The sequence below is a fragment of the Acomys minous genome (assembly GCF_964271855.1).
Source record: "Acomys minous genome assembly, chromosome: 10".
Classification (NCBI taxonomy): Eukaryota; Metazoa; Chordata; class Mammalia; order Rodentia; family Muridae; genus Acomys; species Acomys minous.
The window spans coordinates 76,369,735-76,386,720 of record NC_140491.1 but is presented as its reverse complement, the minus strand read 5'-3'; the positions used below and the strand labels follow the sequence as shown (position 1 = coordinate 76,386,720).

General features: G+C 38.3%; 2 protein-coding genes across 9 annotated transcripts in view; both read left to right on the top strand.

Annotated features, from left to right (window-relative positions):
- Positions 1 to 10,674, top strand: part of SCAI (suppressor of cancer cell invasion) — a 108,550-nt gene extending 97,876 nt beyond the window's left edge. For all 3 annotated transcript variants that reach the window (XM_084798160.1, XM_084798159.1, XM_084798161.1), the window contains one exon: positions 1,586 to 10,674. In XM_084798160.1, the coding sequence (XP_084654286.1) occupies positions 1,586 to 1,732 (147 nt within the window). In that variant the 3' untranslated portion in view covers positions 1,733 to 10,674. The remainder of the gene's footprint in view (positions 1 to 1,585) is intronic.
- Positions 10,675 to 11,136: 462 nt separating this feature from the next.
- Positions 11,137 to 16,986, top strand: part of GOLGA1 (golgin A1) — a 48,259-nt gene continuing 42,409 nt past the window's right edge. The window contains exons 1-4 of one of the 6 annotated variants that reach the window (XM_084798477.1): positions 11,138 to 11,390; positions 11,626 to 11,795; positions 11,942 to 12,163; positions 13,177 to 13,459. In XM_084798477.1, coding sequence (XP_084654603.1) covers positions 13,325 to 13,459 — 135 coding nt within the window. In that variant the 5' untranslated portion in view covers positions 11,138 to 11,390; positions 11,626 to 11,795; positions 11,942 to 12,163; positions 13,177 to 13,324. Of the gene's footprint in view, positions 11,796 to 11,941; positions 12,164 to 12,694; positions 12,722 to 13,176; positions 13,460 to 16,986 lie in introns of all 6 variants that reach the window. The other 5 variants (XM_084798476.1, XM_084798474.1, XM_084798478.1 and 2 more) reach the window with 5 other exon arrangements.

Sequence of the window (16,986 nt, the reverse complement as noted above, 5' to 3'; positions counted from 1 at the left end):
TTTGCAGACATATTTTGATTTTTCATTTTTATTTTTTTAAGTTTCCCATATAAAGAGAAAGATTAATAACAGTGTCTTCTTTTGAGCTGGGTGTGGTGGCACACATCTGTAATCCCAGCACTCAGGGACGCAGAGGTAGGGGTAGGCAGATCTCTGTGAGTTCAAGGCCAGCCTGATCTACAAAGCTGTACAGGACAGCCAAGGCTACATAGAGAAACCCTGTCTCGCAAAACAAAACAAAACAAAAAAGTGTCTTCTTTTATGCTGCTTCCCCACTAAGTAGCAGCTTGGTCCGCAACTTTCTTTTCCGACTTGTGTAGCAACACAAGATCATTTTCTTTTCAGTCTCTTCAAAGATAGTCGTTAGGATAATCACCGCCTACTTCCTCATCCTCTTCCCTGACATGACCTAGTGTCTCCTACTGTCTCTAGTTGGCTTTTCTTTCATGATTGTTTGACATCCAGTGTGAGTTCACCCTTGTAGAATGTGTCGTCTTCTACTGGCTGTTCATCAGGACCACTAGTCCCTACCCACCTTTTTTATTTTTATTTTTTTAGTTGGCAGAAAGTTGTTGTGTGTTCCATGTCTAGAAACAGCCAGCTTTTCAAAGCAGGTCATTAGCACTCCCTTGGCAGGGTATGAAAGTTGCCTTTGTACCTGGCTGCACTGCCATTAGACCTGCACTCTGATCCCCCATCCAGGTGGGCAGGGTCCACTTTGCATTGTATTCATCAGGAATGTTGGTATCTTTCTATCTGCTTACTGGCTGTCTAGATTTGTTACCTGGTTTTATAGTTGTTTGTTTTTAACAAGTTTTGAAGACTAAGCTTTTTAAATGTTGAAAAATTCAACTAATCAGATTTTCTTTTGTGGTTTGTGTTTTCTTCAAGTATCTAAAATCTTTTCTATACTAAGTTGACAGGTTTTTTTCTCTTTTTTCTTCTGTAAGTTTTTATTTTAAATTTTGTCTTTTCACTCATTTTGATTTCTACTACAGCTTTTTTCATTCATGAAATCTTGTTTTTGTTTTATTTTGTTTGAGACAGAATTTCTCTTTGTAGCCTTGGCTGTCCTAGACTCACTTTGTAGACCAGGCTGACCTCAAACTCACAGGAATCAGCCTGCCTCTGCCTCCTGAGTGCTGGGATTAAATATATGCAACACCACACCTGACTTTTTTTTTTTAATTCCATGTATGGATCCCTCTCAGGATTTGTATGGGTTTTGATAGTATAGAATATTAGGCCTAGCAGCCATAAAAGTTATCAAATATTTGTGAATACTTCAGTGTGCAGATGTATTGTGCTAACTCATATGAAGCTATATTGAGAGGTTAAAATTGTCCCTTGCTAGTAATTCAGTACAGCAATTCAGTGTGGTTATATTTTTGCCATGTGTTAGAGGTATAAAAACATGCTGCCTAAAAGTCAAAATATGAAATTACCCAAAACAACAACAAAAAAGCCAACATTCTAGTGTTAATGCCTGTTAAGAAAGGGAAAACGTTTAGCTATTCCTTAATACTGTCAAACCCAGTAGTTTCCTCCCATCAAACTGTGACATATGACTTTCCTTATTTACCAGGAAACTCGAAACTACCCAGAATCCTATCCACAACTGCCAAGGGACGAAACCGTGGAGAACCCTCACCTCCAGAAGCACATTTTGGAATTGGCCACGATTCTGGATGTTCGAAACATCTTCTTTGAGAATTCTATGGATGACTATTAAAACCCTCTTGTTTAACAGCTTTTCATTTTCCACAGATTTTAAATGGTGCAGTTTTTTAATGTAATGACAGAGACATAGTGTGTTACTTGGTTTTTATTTTTGGATTTAAGAACCACCATTTTAAAAGCAAACTGAAAAAAAGTTCAAACTTTTAGGGTAACTTTTAAAAAATAATCTTTCAAGTCTTTTAAAGTCTCAATCTTGAAATTTTTATTTTTTGGTTTTGACATTAGATACTTACCTCCAACATCTAATTCTACACTGAAATAGTTACTTTGCCACCCTAAGAAGAATAAATTGTTAATTTTACATAATGAGGACAATCCATAAGTTATACTTGGACCTTTAAGTGTCTAGATTTGGGAACTAATTGTTCATAGTGGTGAAACTGGCCACATGGACTACTGAAAATCAAGAGCAGAGCCCTTCTGTGGAGCTTCTTTCCACTCCACACTAATAAGTAGGAAAATAAGTTACTCTCTGACGTACAAACAAATGTCTTGAGATCACTGAATTTAATTAAATGATGTCAAATTATTACAGTCTGTTTAGGATTGATTTGTATCTGGAAATTAAAACTTAATTGGAACTTTAAGGTGACAGATCTTACTGAGAATGTGAGAACTATTATCATGAGATTTGTTTGCATATTTTATTTTCTTTGTAGTCTTTGAATGCTGGAAATGCAAAGGAAAATACTTTTAAATACTTCAACCAAAATCAAGTCAATGGTTTCATAATCCTGCGGTGTCTCCAGTAGGATTTCTACACAGAGTCTTCATTGATTGGATTTTAAACAGTGTTTTGATAGAGTCCTTGGTATATTCACTGCACAGTTTCTAATCCTTTTTCATATTCAAGCTTCCAAGGCATTGATGTTAGAGATGCTGTCAATTTGAGTTGAGGGTAATTGGGTGTTAGGAAAGTAAATTGTGAGTTGATTTTCCTTTGACAGTTTGGAAGTAAGATATTAAAACTCTGTGTTTTGTTAGTTTATATTCATAAACAAGGTTTTTTATTATTTTAAATAGGACTCATTATTTAATATAAATTTTTTGTTTGTTATTCCTCTCCATCTCCTTTGTAACTCAAAGATAATAGCTGAGAAGGTTCCTCCCTCCCAGCCCCTTTGAGTTGTATGGCATTTAATTCAGAAATCCGTGAATCGCACAGCCTTCTGCCTGGTTTCTGTCTAGGTTCATGGTCGACTCTTGACAGTTCCTGGAAAAATGAGGTAGTGGTTTCAGTACCTCTTCCCTGTGTCCCTAAGGAGATTTTGGGTTAACCTGGTGACCTTCTCTCATCGAGGGCATCACACAGTCTTAGCTGTGGCCATATCTGCTCCAGTGCACGCTCTTCATGATGTCCAGATTAGGGTTGGGTCCAGGACTTGGGATGTTTCGTTTACTTTGTAAATTGTTTGTGTGTTCTTTCACACAGTATTTTTTAAAACTTAGAAAAAAAAAGTTAATCTGGAAAGAGCCTTTGCAGGTGGTGGTTTTTCTTTTTTCAAAGGTCTATTTCTCTTTGTTTACAAAAAATAGTTTTTCTTTTTTAATTTTTCTGGACTGTAGCAGTAAATGGTCATTAGCTGTCTGGCCTCTGTTCAGTTGCTTTAAGTGCTGACCTACAGTACACACCTTCCTGTTCCCTAGCATTTAAAGTGGCGCTGTCCTGTGTTTTGTTCCTTTCTGCTAAGCATAAGGACTACTGGTTGAAGAGGTCTAAGTTCTAACCCTGGCTTTTCTAGTAACTACCATGATGCCCTTTGAAAAGTAGGTTCATATGTCTGCTTTTTAGCACTCTTCCATATAAAATAGAGTTAACTCACCCAAGATCCTATTCCTGTCTGTGATTCTACATTTTGGAGCATTAGTTCCAACAATGTTGATTTCCTCCTCATTGCTTCCAGAAAAGTTGATCTGTGTGTTTTTAGCACTGTAATATCCTTTCTATATTGTGTTTACTAAGATGGTTCAAAAAACAAACAAAAAATCCCTAGTTCCTACTTAGCTGTTTTGAGACTTGCTTAGAAAGACTGTCCTGGAGAAATTAGACTTTCTATGATCAGAAAAATGTGTGTCTTAGAGATCACAGTGTTAAACTAGATTATAACGTGGTCCCTTAAACTAATAGTAATACAGTTCCTAACTGGTGGTTAAAGATCTAAAGTAGACCAAAACTGAGGCTGTAGCTCCATAGTATAACATTTAGCTAGTGTACAGAAACTCTGGATTTGGTCTCCATCACTAGGGGGAAATTTTTCTTTAAGAAAAAAATAAAGGCAATTTTGAACTGGGTATGATGGTGCATGCCTATAATCCCAGTACATAGGAGACTAAGGCAGGAAGATTTCCAGGTCAGGGCTAACCATCGCAAAACAAACAAACAAAAATAACAGCAACAAAGTGCTAAGAGATATGGAATGTTTTGAGAGCAAAACTACAGTAGGAGTTTTGAAACTTTTTTTAATTTATGCCTGTAAGAAGAAAAACAAACATGTATTGCACAGCTGTCACATTTCTTTTATGGCACTTGAAATGCAAGCAAAGGAGACTTAAAAATCCTTGTCTTGAGGATAAAGACTATGGCTTAGTCGTAGAACCTTCCCTAGCGTGCACACAGCCCTGGTCTCCATTCCCAGGACTTAGAGGTAGAACAAGAGCATTATGAGTTCAAGGCCATCCTTAGCTATATAGAGTAAGCTCTAGACCACCCTGGGCTACGGGAGACCCTGTCTCAAAAACAAATGTGCTTATTGTAAGCCCAATTTAATCTTAGAATTTCTAAAATCTTAAATATTAGAACTAAAAACAGCAAAGCCAAATAAGCAATTTTTTTTTTGCTCATGTTGCACAAATTTCTCTATAGATTCTGATAAGGTTTCTGGTCTTTTAAGAATCACTATAAACAAACTAGAAGCATCAAGCTGCAGGAAACCAGTTACCCACAAAGCAAAGTGAAGCACAGTGGGATTTTCTTTCTGTATACATGTGTTTCTGATACTGAAGCAGCCACCTTTCCTGTCTCATAGAAGAGAAAGCTGATGGCAGAAGCTGATGGTTATTTTCTGATAGAGCTACAAACACAATTTCATCCTACCCCATTCTCCCCAGTAGCTCAGGCTTCTTTTAGAGCTGTATAATCTTAACATGAAAGTTAAGACTTTGTTCTCAGTGTATCAGATTTTCAACCCAGTCAGGCTGAGGCTTAGTGGTGAGAGCACTTGCCTAGCATCTGCAAGGCCCCGTGTTTAATTCCCAGTACATTGAATATTCATGCTAGTCACCCCTAGCATATTTTTATTAATTATTAAATCATATGGGTTTTTTCTTTGATTTTAGTGAGGATATATTCTTTGTATCTAAGTGTTTCCCTCCTAGGAAGTGGTGCTCTCAAAACCTTTCAAAGCACAGAATTTATTGTGCCCTTTATATTTTTTAACAAAGCTGAAATGTTTCACAGTTTGGGAACTAAAGTGTAATTTGATCTTACTTGAGGTTTTCCTGACTCAGGGTCTGTCTGGGTTTGCAGTTTGATTTTGTTTTTTCTCCTCTGTCATGCAATAGAATTCCCTTAAATAGGTAATAGTACTGAATTTCATAACGTCAAAGAAGATGCCCAGATCAGACTCCTGAGTCAGTTACAGAACCTTCTAGCATTCTTCTCCAAGTTCACTCTCTGTGTGCATGTGAGAAGTGGCTTCAGCCTAGTTGGAAAGTCTCAGTACCATGGAGACTTACAGTCACCTCAATAGCCAGAGAATGTTCTGGAGATACATTAAGGTGCCAGTGTCTGCATACTTGGCCACTGCCATAACGATCTGTCTACTCTATGGCCTTGAGTCTCCTGGGGATGTCTCCTGGTGACTTGGAAGTATTTTCTGTTCTCATGTTTATTTGGAGAATTTAAAGAGTGTTTAGGTTGAGGGTTCTTTTTAAAACTTATTTATTTGAAATTCTTATTTTTAATGGCGTGTGTATATTTTTGTGATGCTAAATGAAGTCTCTGTAAACTTTTTGTATATATGTGTACATATCTGTAAATATCTTGGTATGCAGTAATGCAGTGTGTGTATATTATATACCCATACCCAATGTGGGCTGAATTTATTTTAGTTCTGTGAGGACATCAGAGTGGCATTGTTCATGCTACTATAATTAGGTTGTGACTGCATCTCTTTAACAAGCCTCAATTTTAAGGGGCTTGTGTTGAGATGAAATGGGCTCCTTTGGAGTTGAAATTTGGATAGGAAGATACTAAGAGAAGGCTACATATTCTCAGCTTTAAAGTCATCCACAAACTTCCATTAAATTGATATGTTTGCTAGAAACCTGAAACCTAAACTTGTGAAACTGAGACACCAGCAGTGTCTTAAACTTTCTTAGTCCTTTATTATTTTTTTTAGCCCGTATTTGAGTGTTACTACTGGGTAGAAAATTGTTTGTATTAGGACTGTTTGGAGGGGCTCTGAAAAAATTACTTTGCTCTCATTTGAAAATAGAAAATGTCTTTTAAGTTGAGGAAATAACCCTGTTTATCATTTCAATACCTGATGCTAAATCTGGATTTTTTTTCATCAGTGTGCTCATTCCATAGATGCCTCTATGAGGCAGAGGAAGGGCATTAGCTAAGGAAGGTCGAGCCTCTGAGGGCTGGATAGAGGAGCTGGGTTGTTGGTGTGTGTCTGCAGCAGCTGTCTGCTTAAGTAAACTTTTCTTACTGGCATTGCATATCAAAAAGTCTATTCATCTGGGGGGGAAATGCTTCCAGTGAATTCAGTGCCATTACTTTTATTGCTGAGTTATCTGTAATCCCAGTTCTTGGAAAATGGAGGTGGGAGAATCAAGAGTTCAGGCCAGCTTCCGCAGCATAGTAAGTTTAGGAGCACCATGGGCTACAGGAGACCCTAGCTCAAAGATCATAACAGGAAGGCTTGGGATGATAGTATTGGGGACCATAAAGTTATGGGAAATATGTACAGTGCCAGTTTGTGAATGGCTGGGATATTGCAGGGTATCAGTATCTTTAGTTCACGTGTTTATTTACATGAATAAATGTAAGGGGTGTTTAAACACACGTCTATAAGTCATTGAACATAGTAAAGTTATTTCTGCATTATAAAATGTAACTGCCAAGCAACTTTCTATTCCATTCTTCTACAAACCAAATCTCTCTTATTAAATTGTTTCAAAGAGAAAAATCCGTTCAAGGCAATTTTACCACTGCTAAAATTATTATATTTACCTCCCTATTGTTAATAAAGCAGCCAGTTATTCATATCACTTTTCAATTATACTCTCAAAGTTACCTTTTTCTTGAAGTACATTAAGATGCATTAATGTGTTGTTTCTGAGAAATCCTTCAAAAAAAATATTCACAGGCTCTAATGTTTTAACAACCAAACCTTTTTGCAGGTAGCATGTCTTATATCATATTGTTTAAAATTCATAAAACTAGGGATTGGAGAGGTAGCTCAGCAATTAGTAAGAACACTTCTTTTGTTTTTTACTTTCTGAGACAGGATCTCTATGTAGTCCTGGCTGTCCTGGAGCTTGCTATGTAGACTAAGCTGGCTTTGAGCTCACAGATATCTCCTACCTCCTTCTGAGTGCTAGAACTGAAGTCATGAAGCACCATGCCTGGCCAAGAGGCTCTTATAGAGGACCTGGGTTTCATTCCTATCACAACTTTCAGTTCTATCTAGAGCATCTGACATCCTCTCTGGCATAGCTATATGTGCAGAAAAAACACTCAACACAACTAAATTCTTATTTTAAAAAATTTTTTAAAAAATAGTAGCTAAGGTTCATGGCTGTGGCTTTAACTTCTGTCCCAAACAGTCATACAGCTGGTAACATTGTAGCTGAGTAAACTACGAATTGCTGAAAAAAAACAAGTCTTTTCCCCATAGTCTCTGGAATATTTATGTACTGATGCTGCACACACAACCAACTTCTAGTCTTTCCTGAATACTGGAACCACATAATTTAATAAAAGTAAAAAGATGATTGATTCATCTTCCTCAGACTAGGCCTTCCAAACATAAATCTATACTTAGTCCATCTTCCCTGAGTTCTGAGCACAAGAAGGTAATTTTCAACATACTTTGTATTTAATGAAGAGTAATCTGTGTACAGATGGGATCAGTCACCTGCTTATAGGAAATGAATGAGGTAGAACATGTAATTAGGCAAATATACAGGTAATAAGTTTAACTAATTTGGTACCATAGAAGTATTTTCTTTGGAATTCTATGACTGTTTTCTTAAGTGAAATTCAGTGTAGAATTCATTTTTTACACAATACTGTTACTTCATAATTGTAACACCATTTCATAGTTTTAAAAATCCTTATTTCCTTTTGTGTTTTTCAAATTTTAAGTTAGATTACTCAAAACAGTAACTTTTATTTTGTTGTTTTGTTTAACATATTGATATTATATTCAGTTTTTAAAACAGTTTAAAGTATATTATGTTGCATTTGGCAGATTTGCTTTTAGATTCAGTATGAATTTGGTCATAGAACAGACTACAAATTGCAAATAATTTTCCCTTAAGTGGACAGTTCTAGTCTGTATCCTAAGACAATCATTTTTTTAGATGTAGTATTGTTTGTGGGAATATCACTAATTTCAGATTTTACTTTTCTAGGATCTCAGACTTTACTTTTTAATTTCTATTCTTATGAAATGAAAATTAATGGACTGAGTTTTATCACTTTCAAATTAAAGAGAGGAATTACAGGTAGTCATTTTATAAGTCTGCAGTGAAAGGTATTTAAATTTTTATATTTTTGTGTATATCATTGGGGTTTTTCCCTTATTTAAAACTGTCATGAGGGGCTGGAGCGATGACTCAGTGGTTAAGAACACTGACTGCTCTTTCAGAGGTCCTGAGTTCAATTCCCAGCAACCACATGGTGGCTTACAACCATCTATAATGTGATCTCATGCCCTCTTCTGGTGTGCAGGCATACATGCAGGCAGAACACTGTATATATAATAAATAAATCTTTTTAAAAATAAAACTGTCATGAATATCCATTGGTCCCTGGTTCAAAAGTGAGATTTATAAACATTAGAATTTTAACCCTGAGTTTTCTTAAACATGAAACCAGCATAACCATTATAAAGTGTCAAATGATGCTACCCTTTTCCCCAGTAAACATTTCCAAACCACAGAGAAATACCACTGTATGTTTTAAAAATCTTAACTCCCATCCTCTTTTGCATGCCACTGATTTTTTTCCTAAATTAAAAGTATACAGTGATTTTAAAATCTTAAGAAAAAAAACTAAAGTGTTAGAGCATTATAAGTTTTGTTACCATTTCCTGAGGAATTTCTTTTTAAGGATTCATTATTATATCACCATTAAAATACATTCTGTGGTTCAGTGTAGTAATTTAGCACTTGATTTATGTGGCCTTTTGTAGTTACCTAGAAGCATTCTTTTCATGACATAATCACTAGTTTTCCCCCCCCCCCCCAAAAATTTTTATTTTAATGAGCCTTGCTCTTCAACTGGAGTCCTGTATGTTGTGGGATTCTTACAATTGAGGCAGAAATGTCTTACATACTAAGAAATGCAGATACAGTGTCCTGACATATTCTTTGTAGAGATTACAAGAGAAGGAATTTCCCCAGATAAGTTACCCTCATTTTGTAGCACCAATATAAGTAGTAGTTGCACTTAGCACTGAATCAGATGAAGTAGTTAGAAAACATTTACTTTGCTGTAAAGATTAGTATAATTTCAGAGAGCTTCATAATTTTCTGAACAGGTTCCATTTTAAGACTTAGTGTCAGTTAGCTTTGATCAAGGTATCACTAAAGTTTAATTTAATCAAGTAAGAATTTTTAAAATTTCTGTTTGATCATTTTTACCCTGAAAATAATGGTGAACTTATTGTCTACATTATGTTAGGCAGAAATGCACTTGTTGAAATCCTAACAGAAACTATACTTGACTTTCTAATATTGTGAAACACTTTCCTTTTAATTGTGCTTGTCTGTAACTGAAATGTTATAGAACTGTAACACTGTAGGGATTATAGAGTTATACTTAGCTCTCAGCAGATTGAAGCACAACAATTTTCATGTAACAATCCTCATCCAAGTGCTCTCTGTCGTGCAAATAACAAAGCTGATTGCCTATTTAGCTGTTCACATATCACTATGATCTTTGAGACTGTCTTGTTCATTTGTATTAAAACTTGGGTATTGTGAGTTAATACTTTAGAATAAACCTGTTAGCTCTGTTACACAGTAAACTGTTTAGATTCGCAATTTTTTATGTGTTAATGGTGAATTTTGAAAAGACTTTACTACAGTAATTAAGGGGGAAAATATATGTATAATTTGACTTGAACATTTGTGTCGTTGTAAAAGTCTTTATCTGTTGGCGGTTCTAAATTACTTAAATCATACATTTTCTTAAGATTTTTTAAATTTGGTTTTGTTCCTTTCCAGCAGTCATTTTCTGCTTTTGTCTATCACAATTAACGTTTTATAGACCTTAGAAACTGACACATTCTTGAACATTTGATTTTCTTGCGTTGATCACTTGACTCTTGTGTGGTTTGTCATAAAGAATGTGAGCCTTTCACTTCCTCACTACATAAATTTCAGAGTAAACACTGTGATTCTGCAGAGCAGATTCCGTAGGCGTTCCAATGTTCTTAACTGTTACACAGTGCCTATCATTTTGAGGGCACGTAAATACTAGAGGATGGAAAGTAAAACGTTTTGATGTTTGTTAAATAACAATATTACAGAATATTTGGGGTTTTGTGCTCAGTGTAATAAAGAACTTTGAATTGATATTCTTTAGGAATGTGTATACATTCATCAAGTGTGAACTCTTGTAAATGAATTTTGTATCTTGAATCACGTATATATTAAGTGTATCATCAATATAAAAATAAACATTATTTGCTTAAAGTTTTGTATATTTCTTTAGTATTATTGACAGCTGTTTCTTTGGAGTAATCCCTCAGGCGCTTATAAATACTACTTTTTAGATCTGGGAATACAGTATAAAGTATTTGTTTTATCCCTACCTGGTAGCTACTACAAGGTTTCTTGTCCCTCTGGGGTGGGAATGGGGTTCCTTTAATGTAGAATGCTTGTGGAATATGGAGATCTTACTTAGAACAAGGACAATAAGGTTCTAGAAACCTTTCAGTTGTATGAAACGTATGATCGACCGGAACTCGGACGCCAAAGTTAAAACCCAGGTCAACAGGAAAGGCTTCCCAATGCCGGCCCTCGAGAATCGCCGGACCATGGGGCTCCTCCCACTACAGAAGGGAAAGTGGCGATCACGGGTAACCCGGCTGCGGTCTGCGATCGTGCAGCTCGCTGACGTGGCAGTGGCCGGCCAACACAGGTAGAAGCGCCCGGGAACCGTAGCCGGTCCAGCACAACTGCCCAGGAGCGCTGCTCACGCGCTGCTGAGTCGCACACGCGCGCATGCGCACACGGAGAACCCACCCGGCGCGCAGCCACTTCCGGCGCGCGGCAAACGTGCGGTTCCGGGTCGGTGCTCCTCTGGCCCGCCTGAGGTGGGGGCCCAGCGCCCTCGGGAGTCCGCGGAGGCGTGGCTGTGCCGGCTGCCCCGAAAGCAGCAAGTGCGCTACGGGAGCCCCAGGACGCAAGTAGGCCTCATTCCCTACCTTCCTGGGCCTCCGGCGGTCCACTGCCAGGTGTGAACACGCTGGACCCCGACCCAGGGGTGGGGACGGTGCCGGAGTGCTCAGGGGACTCGGGGCGGAGGCTGCCCCATTGGCCTGGGGGTCTGGTGCCGCCCAGCGCGACCTTAGCCAAAGCCACCACTCCTCCCTGGGGGCGCAGTCTTCCTGCTGTCAAATAGAGGTTGGTCACCTTCCTTAGTTGACAGCCCTAGCAAGGACGCGGCTCCGGAGCAAGCCAGAGAGAGTGGGATCCAAACTGCGGTGGCCGGCACCTCTGGATCTTAAGCATCGGTCTGAACTTTGCTGTCGTTTGATCTAGCGAGTTAATGCGAGTAAGGGCTCTGGGACCAGACCACCAAGCCTGACCAGGTAAAGCACTTATGTACATGAGAATTAGTTGAGAAATAAGTCCTGTCACTGAGAAGCCTTCAACTAAATCAAGCTGTTTTGCCCAGCACACCTAGGGAGAAGTGAATGTAGGCACCAATGCTGTGAGAAATTCTTTCTGCTTGTAGGTGGATTCTTAGACAGTTCGCGGGGACTAGGGCGCATCCCATTGACGGCAGTGCAGTAGTGGCAAGGTGTATTTACCCATGTAGTCATCCCTGCCCCGCTTAGTTCGTCCTGCCCCCTCTGAACATTTTGATCTGGCACTTGAAATATCCAACCCGTTTTATCTCCGTGTTCACATGTGACTTTGAACTCCAGACTGTTTTAAATATAGTAGATAAAGACAGGTGAGTACAATGGTTTGCAGATATGAGATTAGAGTTTTGAATGCTTTCCTAGGCTGAATGGATAATCTGAAGTGGGAAGGAGTCATCTGTCATCTTACAGCAGAGTGTAGCCTTTACAAGACATGAAAAGTTAAGGTTGAAACAGAACACTAGGTGTTTGCTTTATTTTATTTTTTGAGACAAGATCTCACTATGCAGCCCTGGCTTACTTAGAACCTGCCATGTAGACCAGACTGGCCTTGAATTCACAGAGATCCTTCTGCCTCTGCTGGGATTAAAGACCTGTATCCACCACCACATCTGGCCCAGTAATGTTTTATATACCATTGAAAGGAAAATAAATTTTGAATCTCATGTTAAATATCATATGGGAAGAAATTGTGGCTTGAGGTAATACTATCAAGCACAAAGAAAACCACACATTTCCACACAGATGTGAAAAGTTAAAGAGTATCTTATGACTTTAGTCAGTCTGGGTTTCTTGGAGTTTGTTGGTTTTTTCTACATTGTGACTTTTTTTTTCCGCTCCAGGAGGAAGCACCTGATTGAAAACCTGGGGTTGAGTTGTTTATTTTGTATCTTTTGACTTCTCTGTCTTTGACTTAAAGAGAAAAGGCACTAAATTCTTAGTAAACATACTATTAGAAGAAAGACTCAAAAGCGTTAAGTCATGATTACATGCTGGTTGCCTGGGAAGTTTTGCTATGTGCCATACACCCTTGCTAAAACAAAATGCTGAGGTTTATGAGTCAGCCTAGTGTTCAGATACCAGCCCTGTAACTTAGCCACGTTGTACTTGGCAGGTTATTCTGCCTCTTTCAGACCAGATATTATTTCCCATATGTGCAAGTGAAGCACCAGAGTGCTTTTTACATAATTAATAATTGTGTTCTGTTATGTGTGTGTGTGTGTGTGTGTGTGTGTGTACTTGTATGTGAAGCTTAATCTGACAGCTAAGATTTGAAATCTTTCCAGTGTTTAACTTGGGACTATCTCTTTCATCTGATTTATAGATACTGTATTGCCAAAATTCTTTGGTCCACCTTTAAGTGGGATGCCGCTAGTCTGGAGGCCTGAAGCTTTTTAGGTACTTGTGTCTGAATTTCATACACTGAGGAGTTCAGGGGTTAGTGCCCCCTGCAAGATAGCCACACAGCAAAAATGTTTGCAAAACTAAAGAAGAAAATTGCAGAAGAGACTGCTGTTGCTCAGAGGCCAGGCGGTGCTGCTAGGATCCCACGATCTGTAAGCAAGGAGTCTGTGGCTTCTATGGGAGCTGACTCAGGAGATGACTTTGTAAGTATCTTCTCTTGCTTTGAATATTTGATGAAGTCAGTATATAGTTTCTAAATACTGTTAGATTGTGTGATTATTTTATGCTTTTTCTAGTTTATAGACATAGAAAACTCTGCAGTCCTCAATTTTCATTCTTATTAGCACTTGGATTTTTTGTTTGTTTGTTTGTTTTGGGCTTTTTTAAAAAGATATATTTATTTATCTATTTATTTATTTGTTATGTATAGTCCTCTGCCTGCATGTACACCTGCAGGCCAGAAAAGAGCATCAGATCACATTATAGATGACTGGGAGGCACCATGTGGTTGCTGGGAATTGAACTCAGGACCTTTAGAAGAGCAGTCAGTATTCTTACCCTCTGAGCCATCTCTCCAGTCCCAGCATTTGGTTTGTTATCCATGTTTCCCTCATGTATTCTGTGCATTACCCTCTTTTTTTATGTTCTAGTCTATTAAATTGTGCATCTTGCCCTGTGTGGTGATCCAGCCTACCTTTGATCCCAGCAGAAGCAGGTGGATCTCTTTGAGTTTGAGGCCAGCCTCAACCACAAAGCTAGTACCAGGACAGTCAAAGATAGACAATGAAACTCTCAAAAAAGCCAAATAAATAAATACATGTATACATGCATGCATGCATACATATACACATACACAAATGTATATCTTGTTTCCTCTGCAGGCACATAAATTTTAAGTCACTGTTATTTAGCAGGGTCTGTAAATTGTGGTCTTGAGCTAGCCAGAGTGCCGATTTTTGGGAAACTTGAGGGAAAATGGACTGTAATGGATTCAGGATCCTATGTTGTTCATAAAGGGGTGTGTGTGTGTGTGTGTGTGTGTGTGTGTGTGTGTGTGTTTGATAAGATTTCACGGTATGCTGCTTTATCAGGAAAGTGTCATGCTTTAGGATTATACTAACTTTAATGACTTTAAGAGCTTTTAGTGCCTGATACATACATTCTTATATATAAATGTATAAAAATAAAAGCAGTCTTGCTTTCTAGCTCTCCAAGGAAAGAACGCATGTAAAGAACAATGTATATCTAAAGTGTAAGTCATGAAGCAAAGCTAGTGCCCATTAAAAAATAGACTGTTACTAGTAATGTTAAAGCCACTTGTGTGCCACTTCCAAATTCCCCAACCGTGCCAGATAGGCAGCAGCCTAGATTTTGTGTTTGTCATTCACTTACTTTTTAAAATATCTTAACAGTTATGTTTGAGCTCATAAATAATTTGTTATTTAAATTTATATTTGAACTTATAAAAATGGTATGCCATAGTCTTCTTGGGCTTACCTTTTTTTTCTTTAACTCAACATTTTCCCAAAATCCATCTATGTTCCCTGAAGCTATGGCTCATTTATTTTTACCATTGCTAAAATTCCACCATTGAAAAGGTCATGTTTTATCTTTCTTCTTCCAGTGATTGACACTTGAATTGTCTCCATGGTCAGATGAATCTTCCTTCTCTTTTCTTTCTCTACCTGAATTGAGGTCATATTACATGGCAAAAGCTATTAGGCTATTGGAGTGAAGCAATAAAATTACAATATCAGGATTATCATTGGCTCTTACAGCTAACAGGAATTAGGAGTGGCAGTTTGATTGACTAGCTAAAGAACTTAGTTGGGTTTTTTTTGTTTTGTAGTTGTTTGTTTGGGGATTTTTTGTCTTGTTTTGTTTGGGGGTGGTTTTTCGAGACAGGGTTTCTCTGTGTAGCCTTGGCTGTCCTAGACTCACTTTGTAGACCAGGCTGGCCTCGAACTCACAATGATCCACCTGCCTCTGCCTCCCAAGTGCTGGGATTTAAGGCGTGTGCCACCACCACCTGGCAGAACTTGATTTTAATGCTGAGTTCTGCAACAGAAAGACCTGCTTTCCCTTCATGTTGATAAATGAAGTCTCTCATCTACAGTCTGTTGCAGATATAGACATTGACTTGAGTTTAGGAACTACTTGGCTTTGAGACTTTTTCAGTAACCTATTTGAATTTAAATAATTACATAATCTGATCCTCGCTCCCTATCTCTGGACCCTTATATCCAAATGAGTATGTTTGTCTAAATAGATATCTTCCCTGTGTCATCTCAGATTCAAAATGAACAAATTGAATTCTTTAACTCCATCTTTAAATGTGCATTTCATCTGCCCAAGTCCTTGAACAGAAGCCATAAAAGCTTTTTAGAATCTTCCGTCTTTTGACTTTTTAGTGCCAAATTAGTCAACAGGTGTGTTGGGTTGCATTTCCAAAATGTCTTTAAAACTTGCCTTTCTACTCAATCTACTAGTGCATTTAGTAGTGTTTCTTCCCTCCTGCCCAGGATGTCCTTTTATTCCTGGATGAAAGTTGCCAATCGATGCCCTGACTCCAGTAGCTTTCCCCCAAGTTGACCTTAAATCTATTCATGTCCCTCAATTCTTAAAACCCTGTAGCTCTCTCCTTGTTTTCAGGAACTCATTTTTATGGCTTATAAACTGATGGTTTTGTCACAGCTTACCCACCCGACTTCATCTTACTTAACTTTCTTATACCCTGTGCTAGATCCATGTTTAATTTATTGAACTTCCTGAATCAGATGTCATTGCTTCCTGCCTACAAATGTTTGCCTGTGCTATTTATTCTCTTTATAGAATGTCTTATGTCTCTCTTTCATACCTATGTTCCTTTGGGCATCCTTCAGAGACTGTCCTCACATGTCACTTCTAGAGAGCCCCTTGGACCCTGGCCCTTTCATCTTCCAGAGTTTGGTGCAGATTTTATCTTTCCTCTGTAAGAACCCTTGTTACTCTGAATTACTTACTGGTGCTGACTCACTTGATGGTCTCTTCCACTAATAAAAATAAAGTGAACCCCTTCATAACTCACAGAGGTCAGTTACAGAACCAAGACCTGCGCTTTATACTTCTTTTTCTCTTGAGACAAGGTCTCACTATGTAGCCCTGTACGGCCTGGAATCCTACTATATAGGCCTGGTTGGCTTCAGACTCATAGAGCTCTCCATACCTCTGCTTCCTGAGAGCTGGGATTAAAGGCCTGTGACACCTCACCAAGCTGAATTTGATTTTTTAATGCACCATTACTGTATGACAGTTGACAGCTTCCTTCACTCTTCTTTGTTTAGTTCTCATATCTGTGAAACAGGAATAGAAACCGGGTCTATCTTTATAAAAGTATGTGTCAGGGATCCTTAAATCATCCACCAGGCTGGATGGTATGCCAAGAGTACTCACTGTGGGCCATCATCACTCGCAGAGAAAGGATGCACCCAGCTTGAAACTCCAACTCTTACAGTATTATATACTCCATTCCCCAAGTACTGAGCTGTGACAGTATGGAGAGTGTCCACTGGAGGATGCTGTACACATGTGATACACAGACATACATGCAGGCAAAACACCCATACATATAGGAAATATATATTTCCTATAGAAATTCTATAGGAGTCAGGGGCATACCTGTAATCCCAGCACTTGGGAGGCAGATTGCTGTGAGTTCCAGGCCAGCCTGGTCTACAAAGCGAGTCCAGGA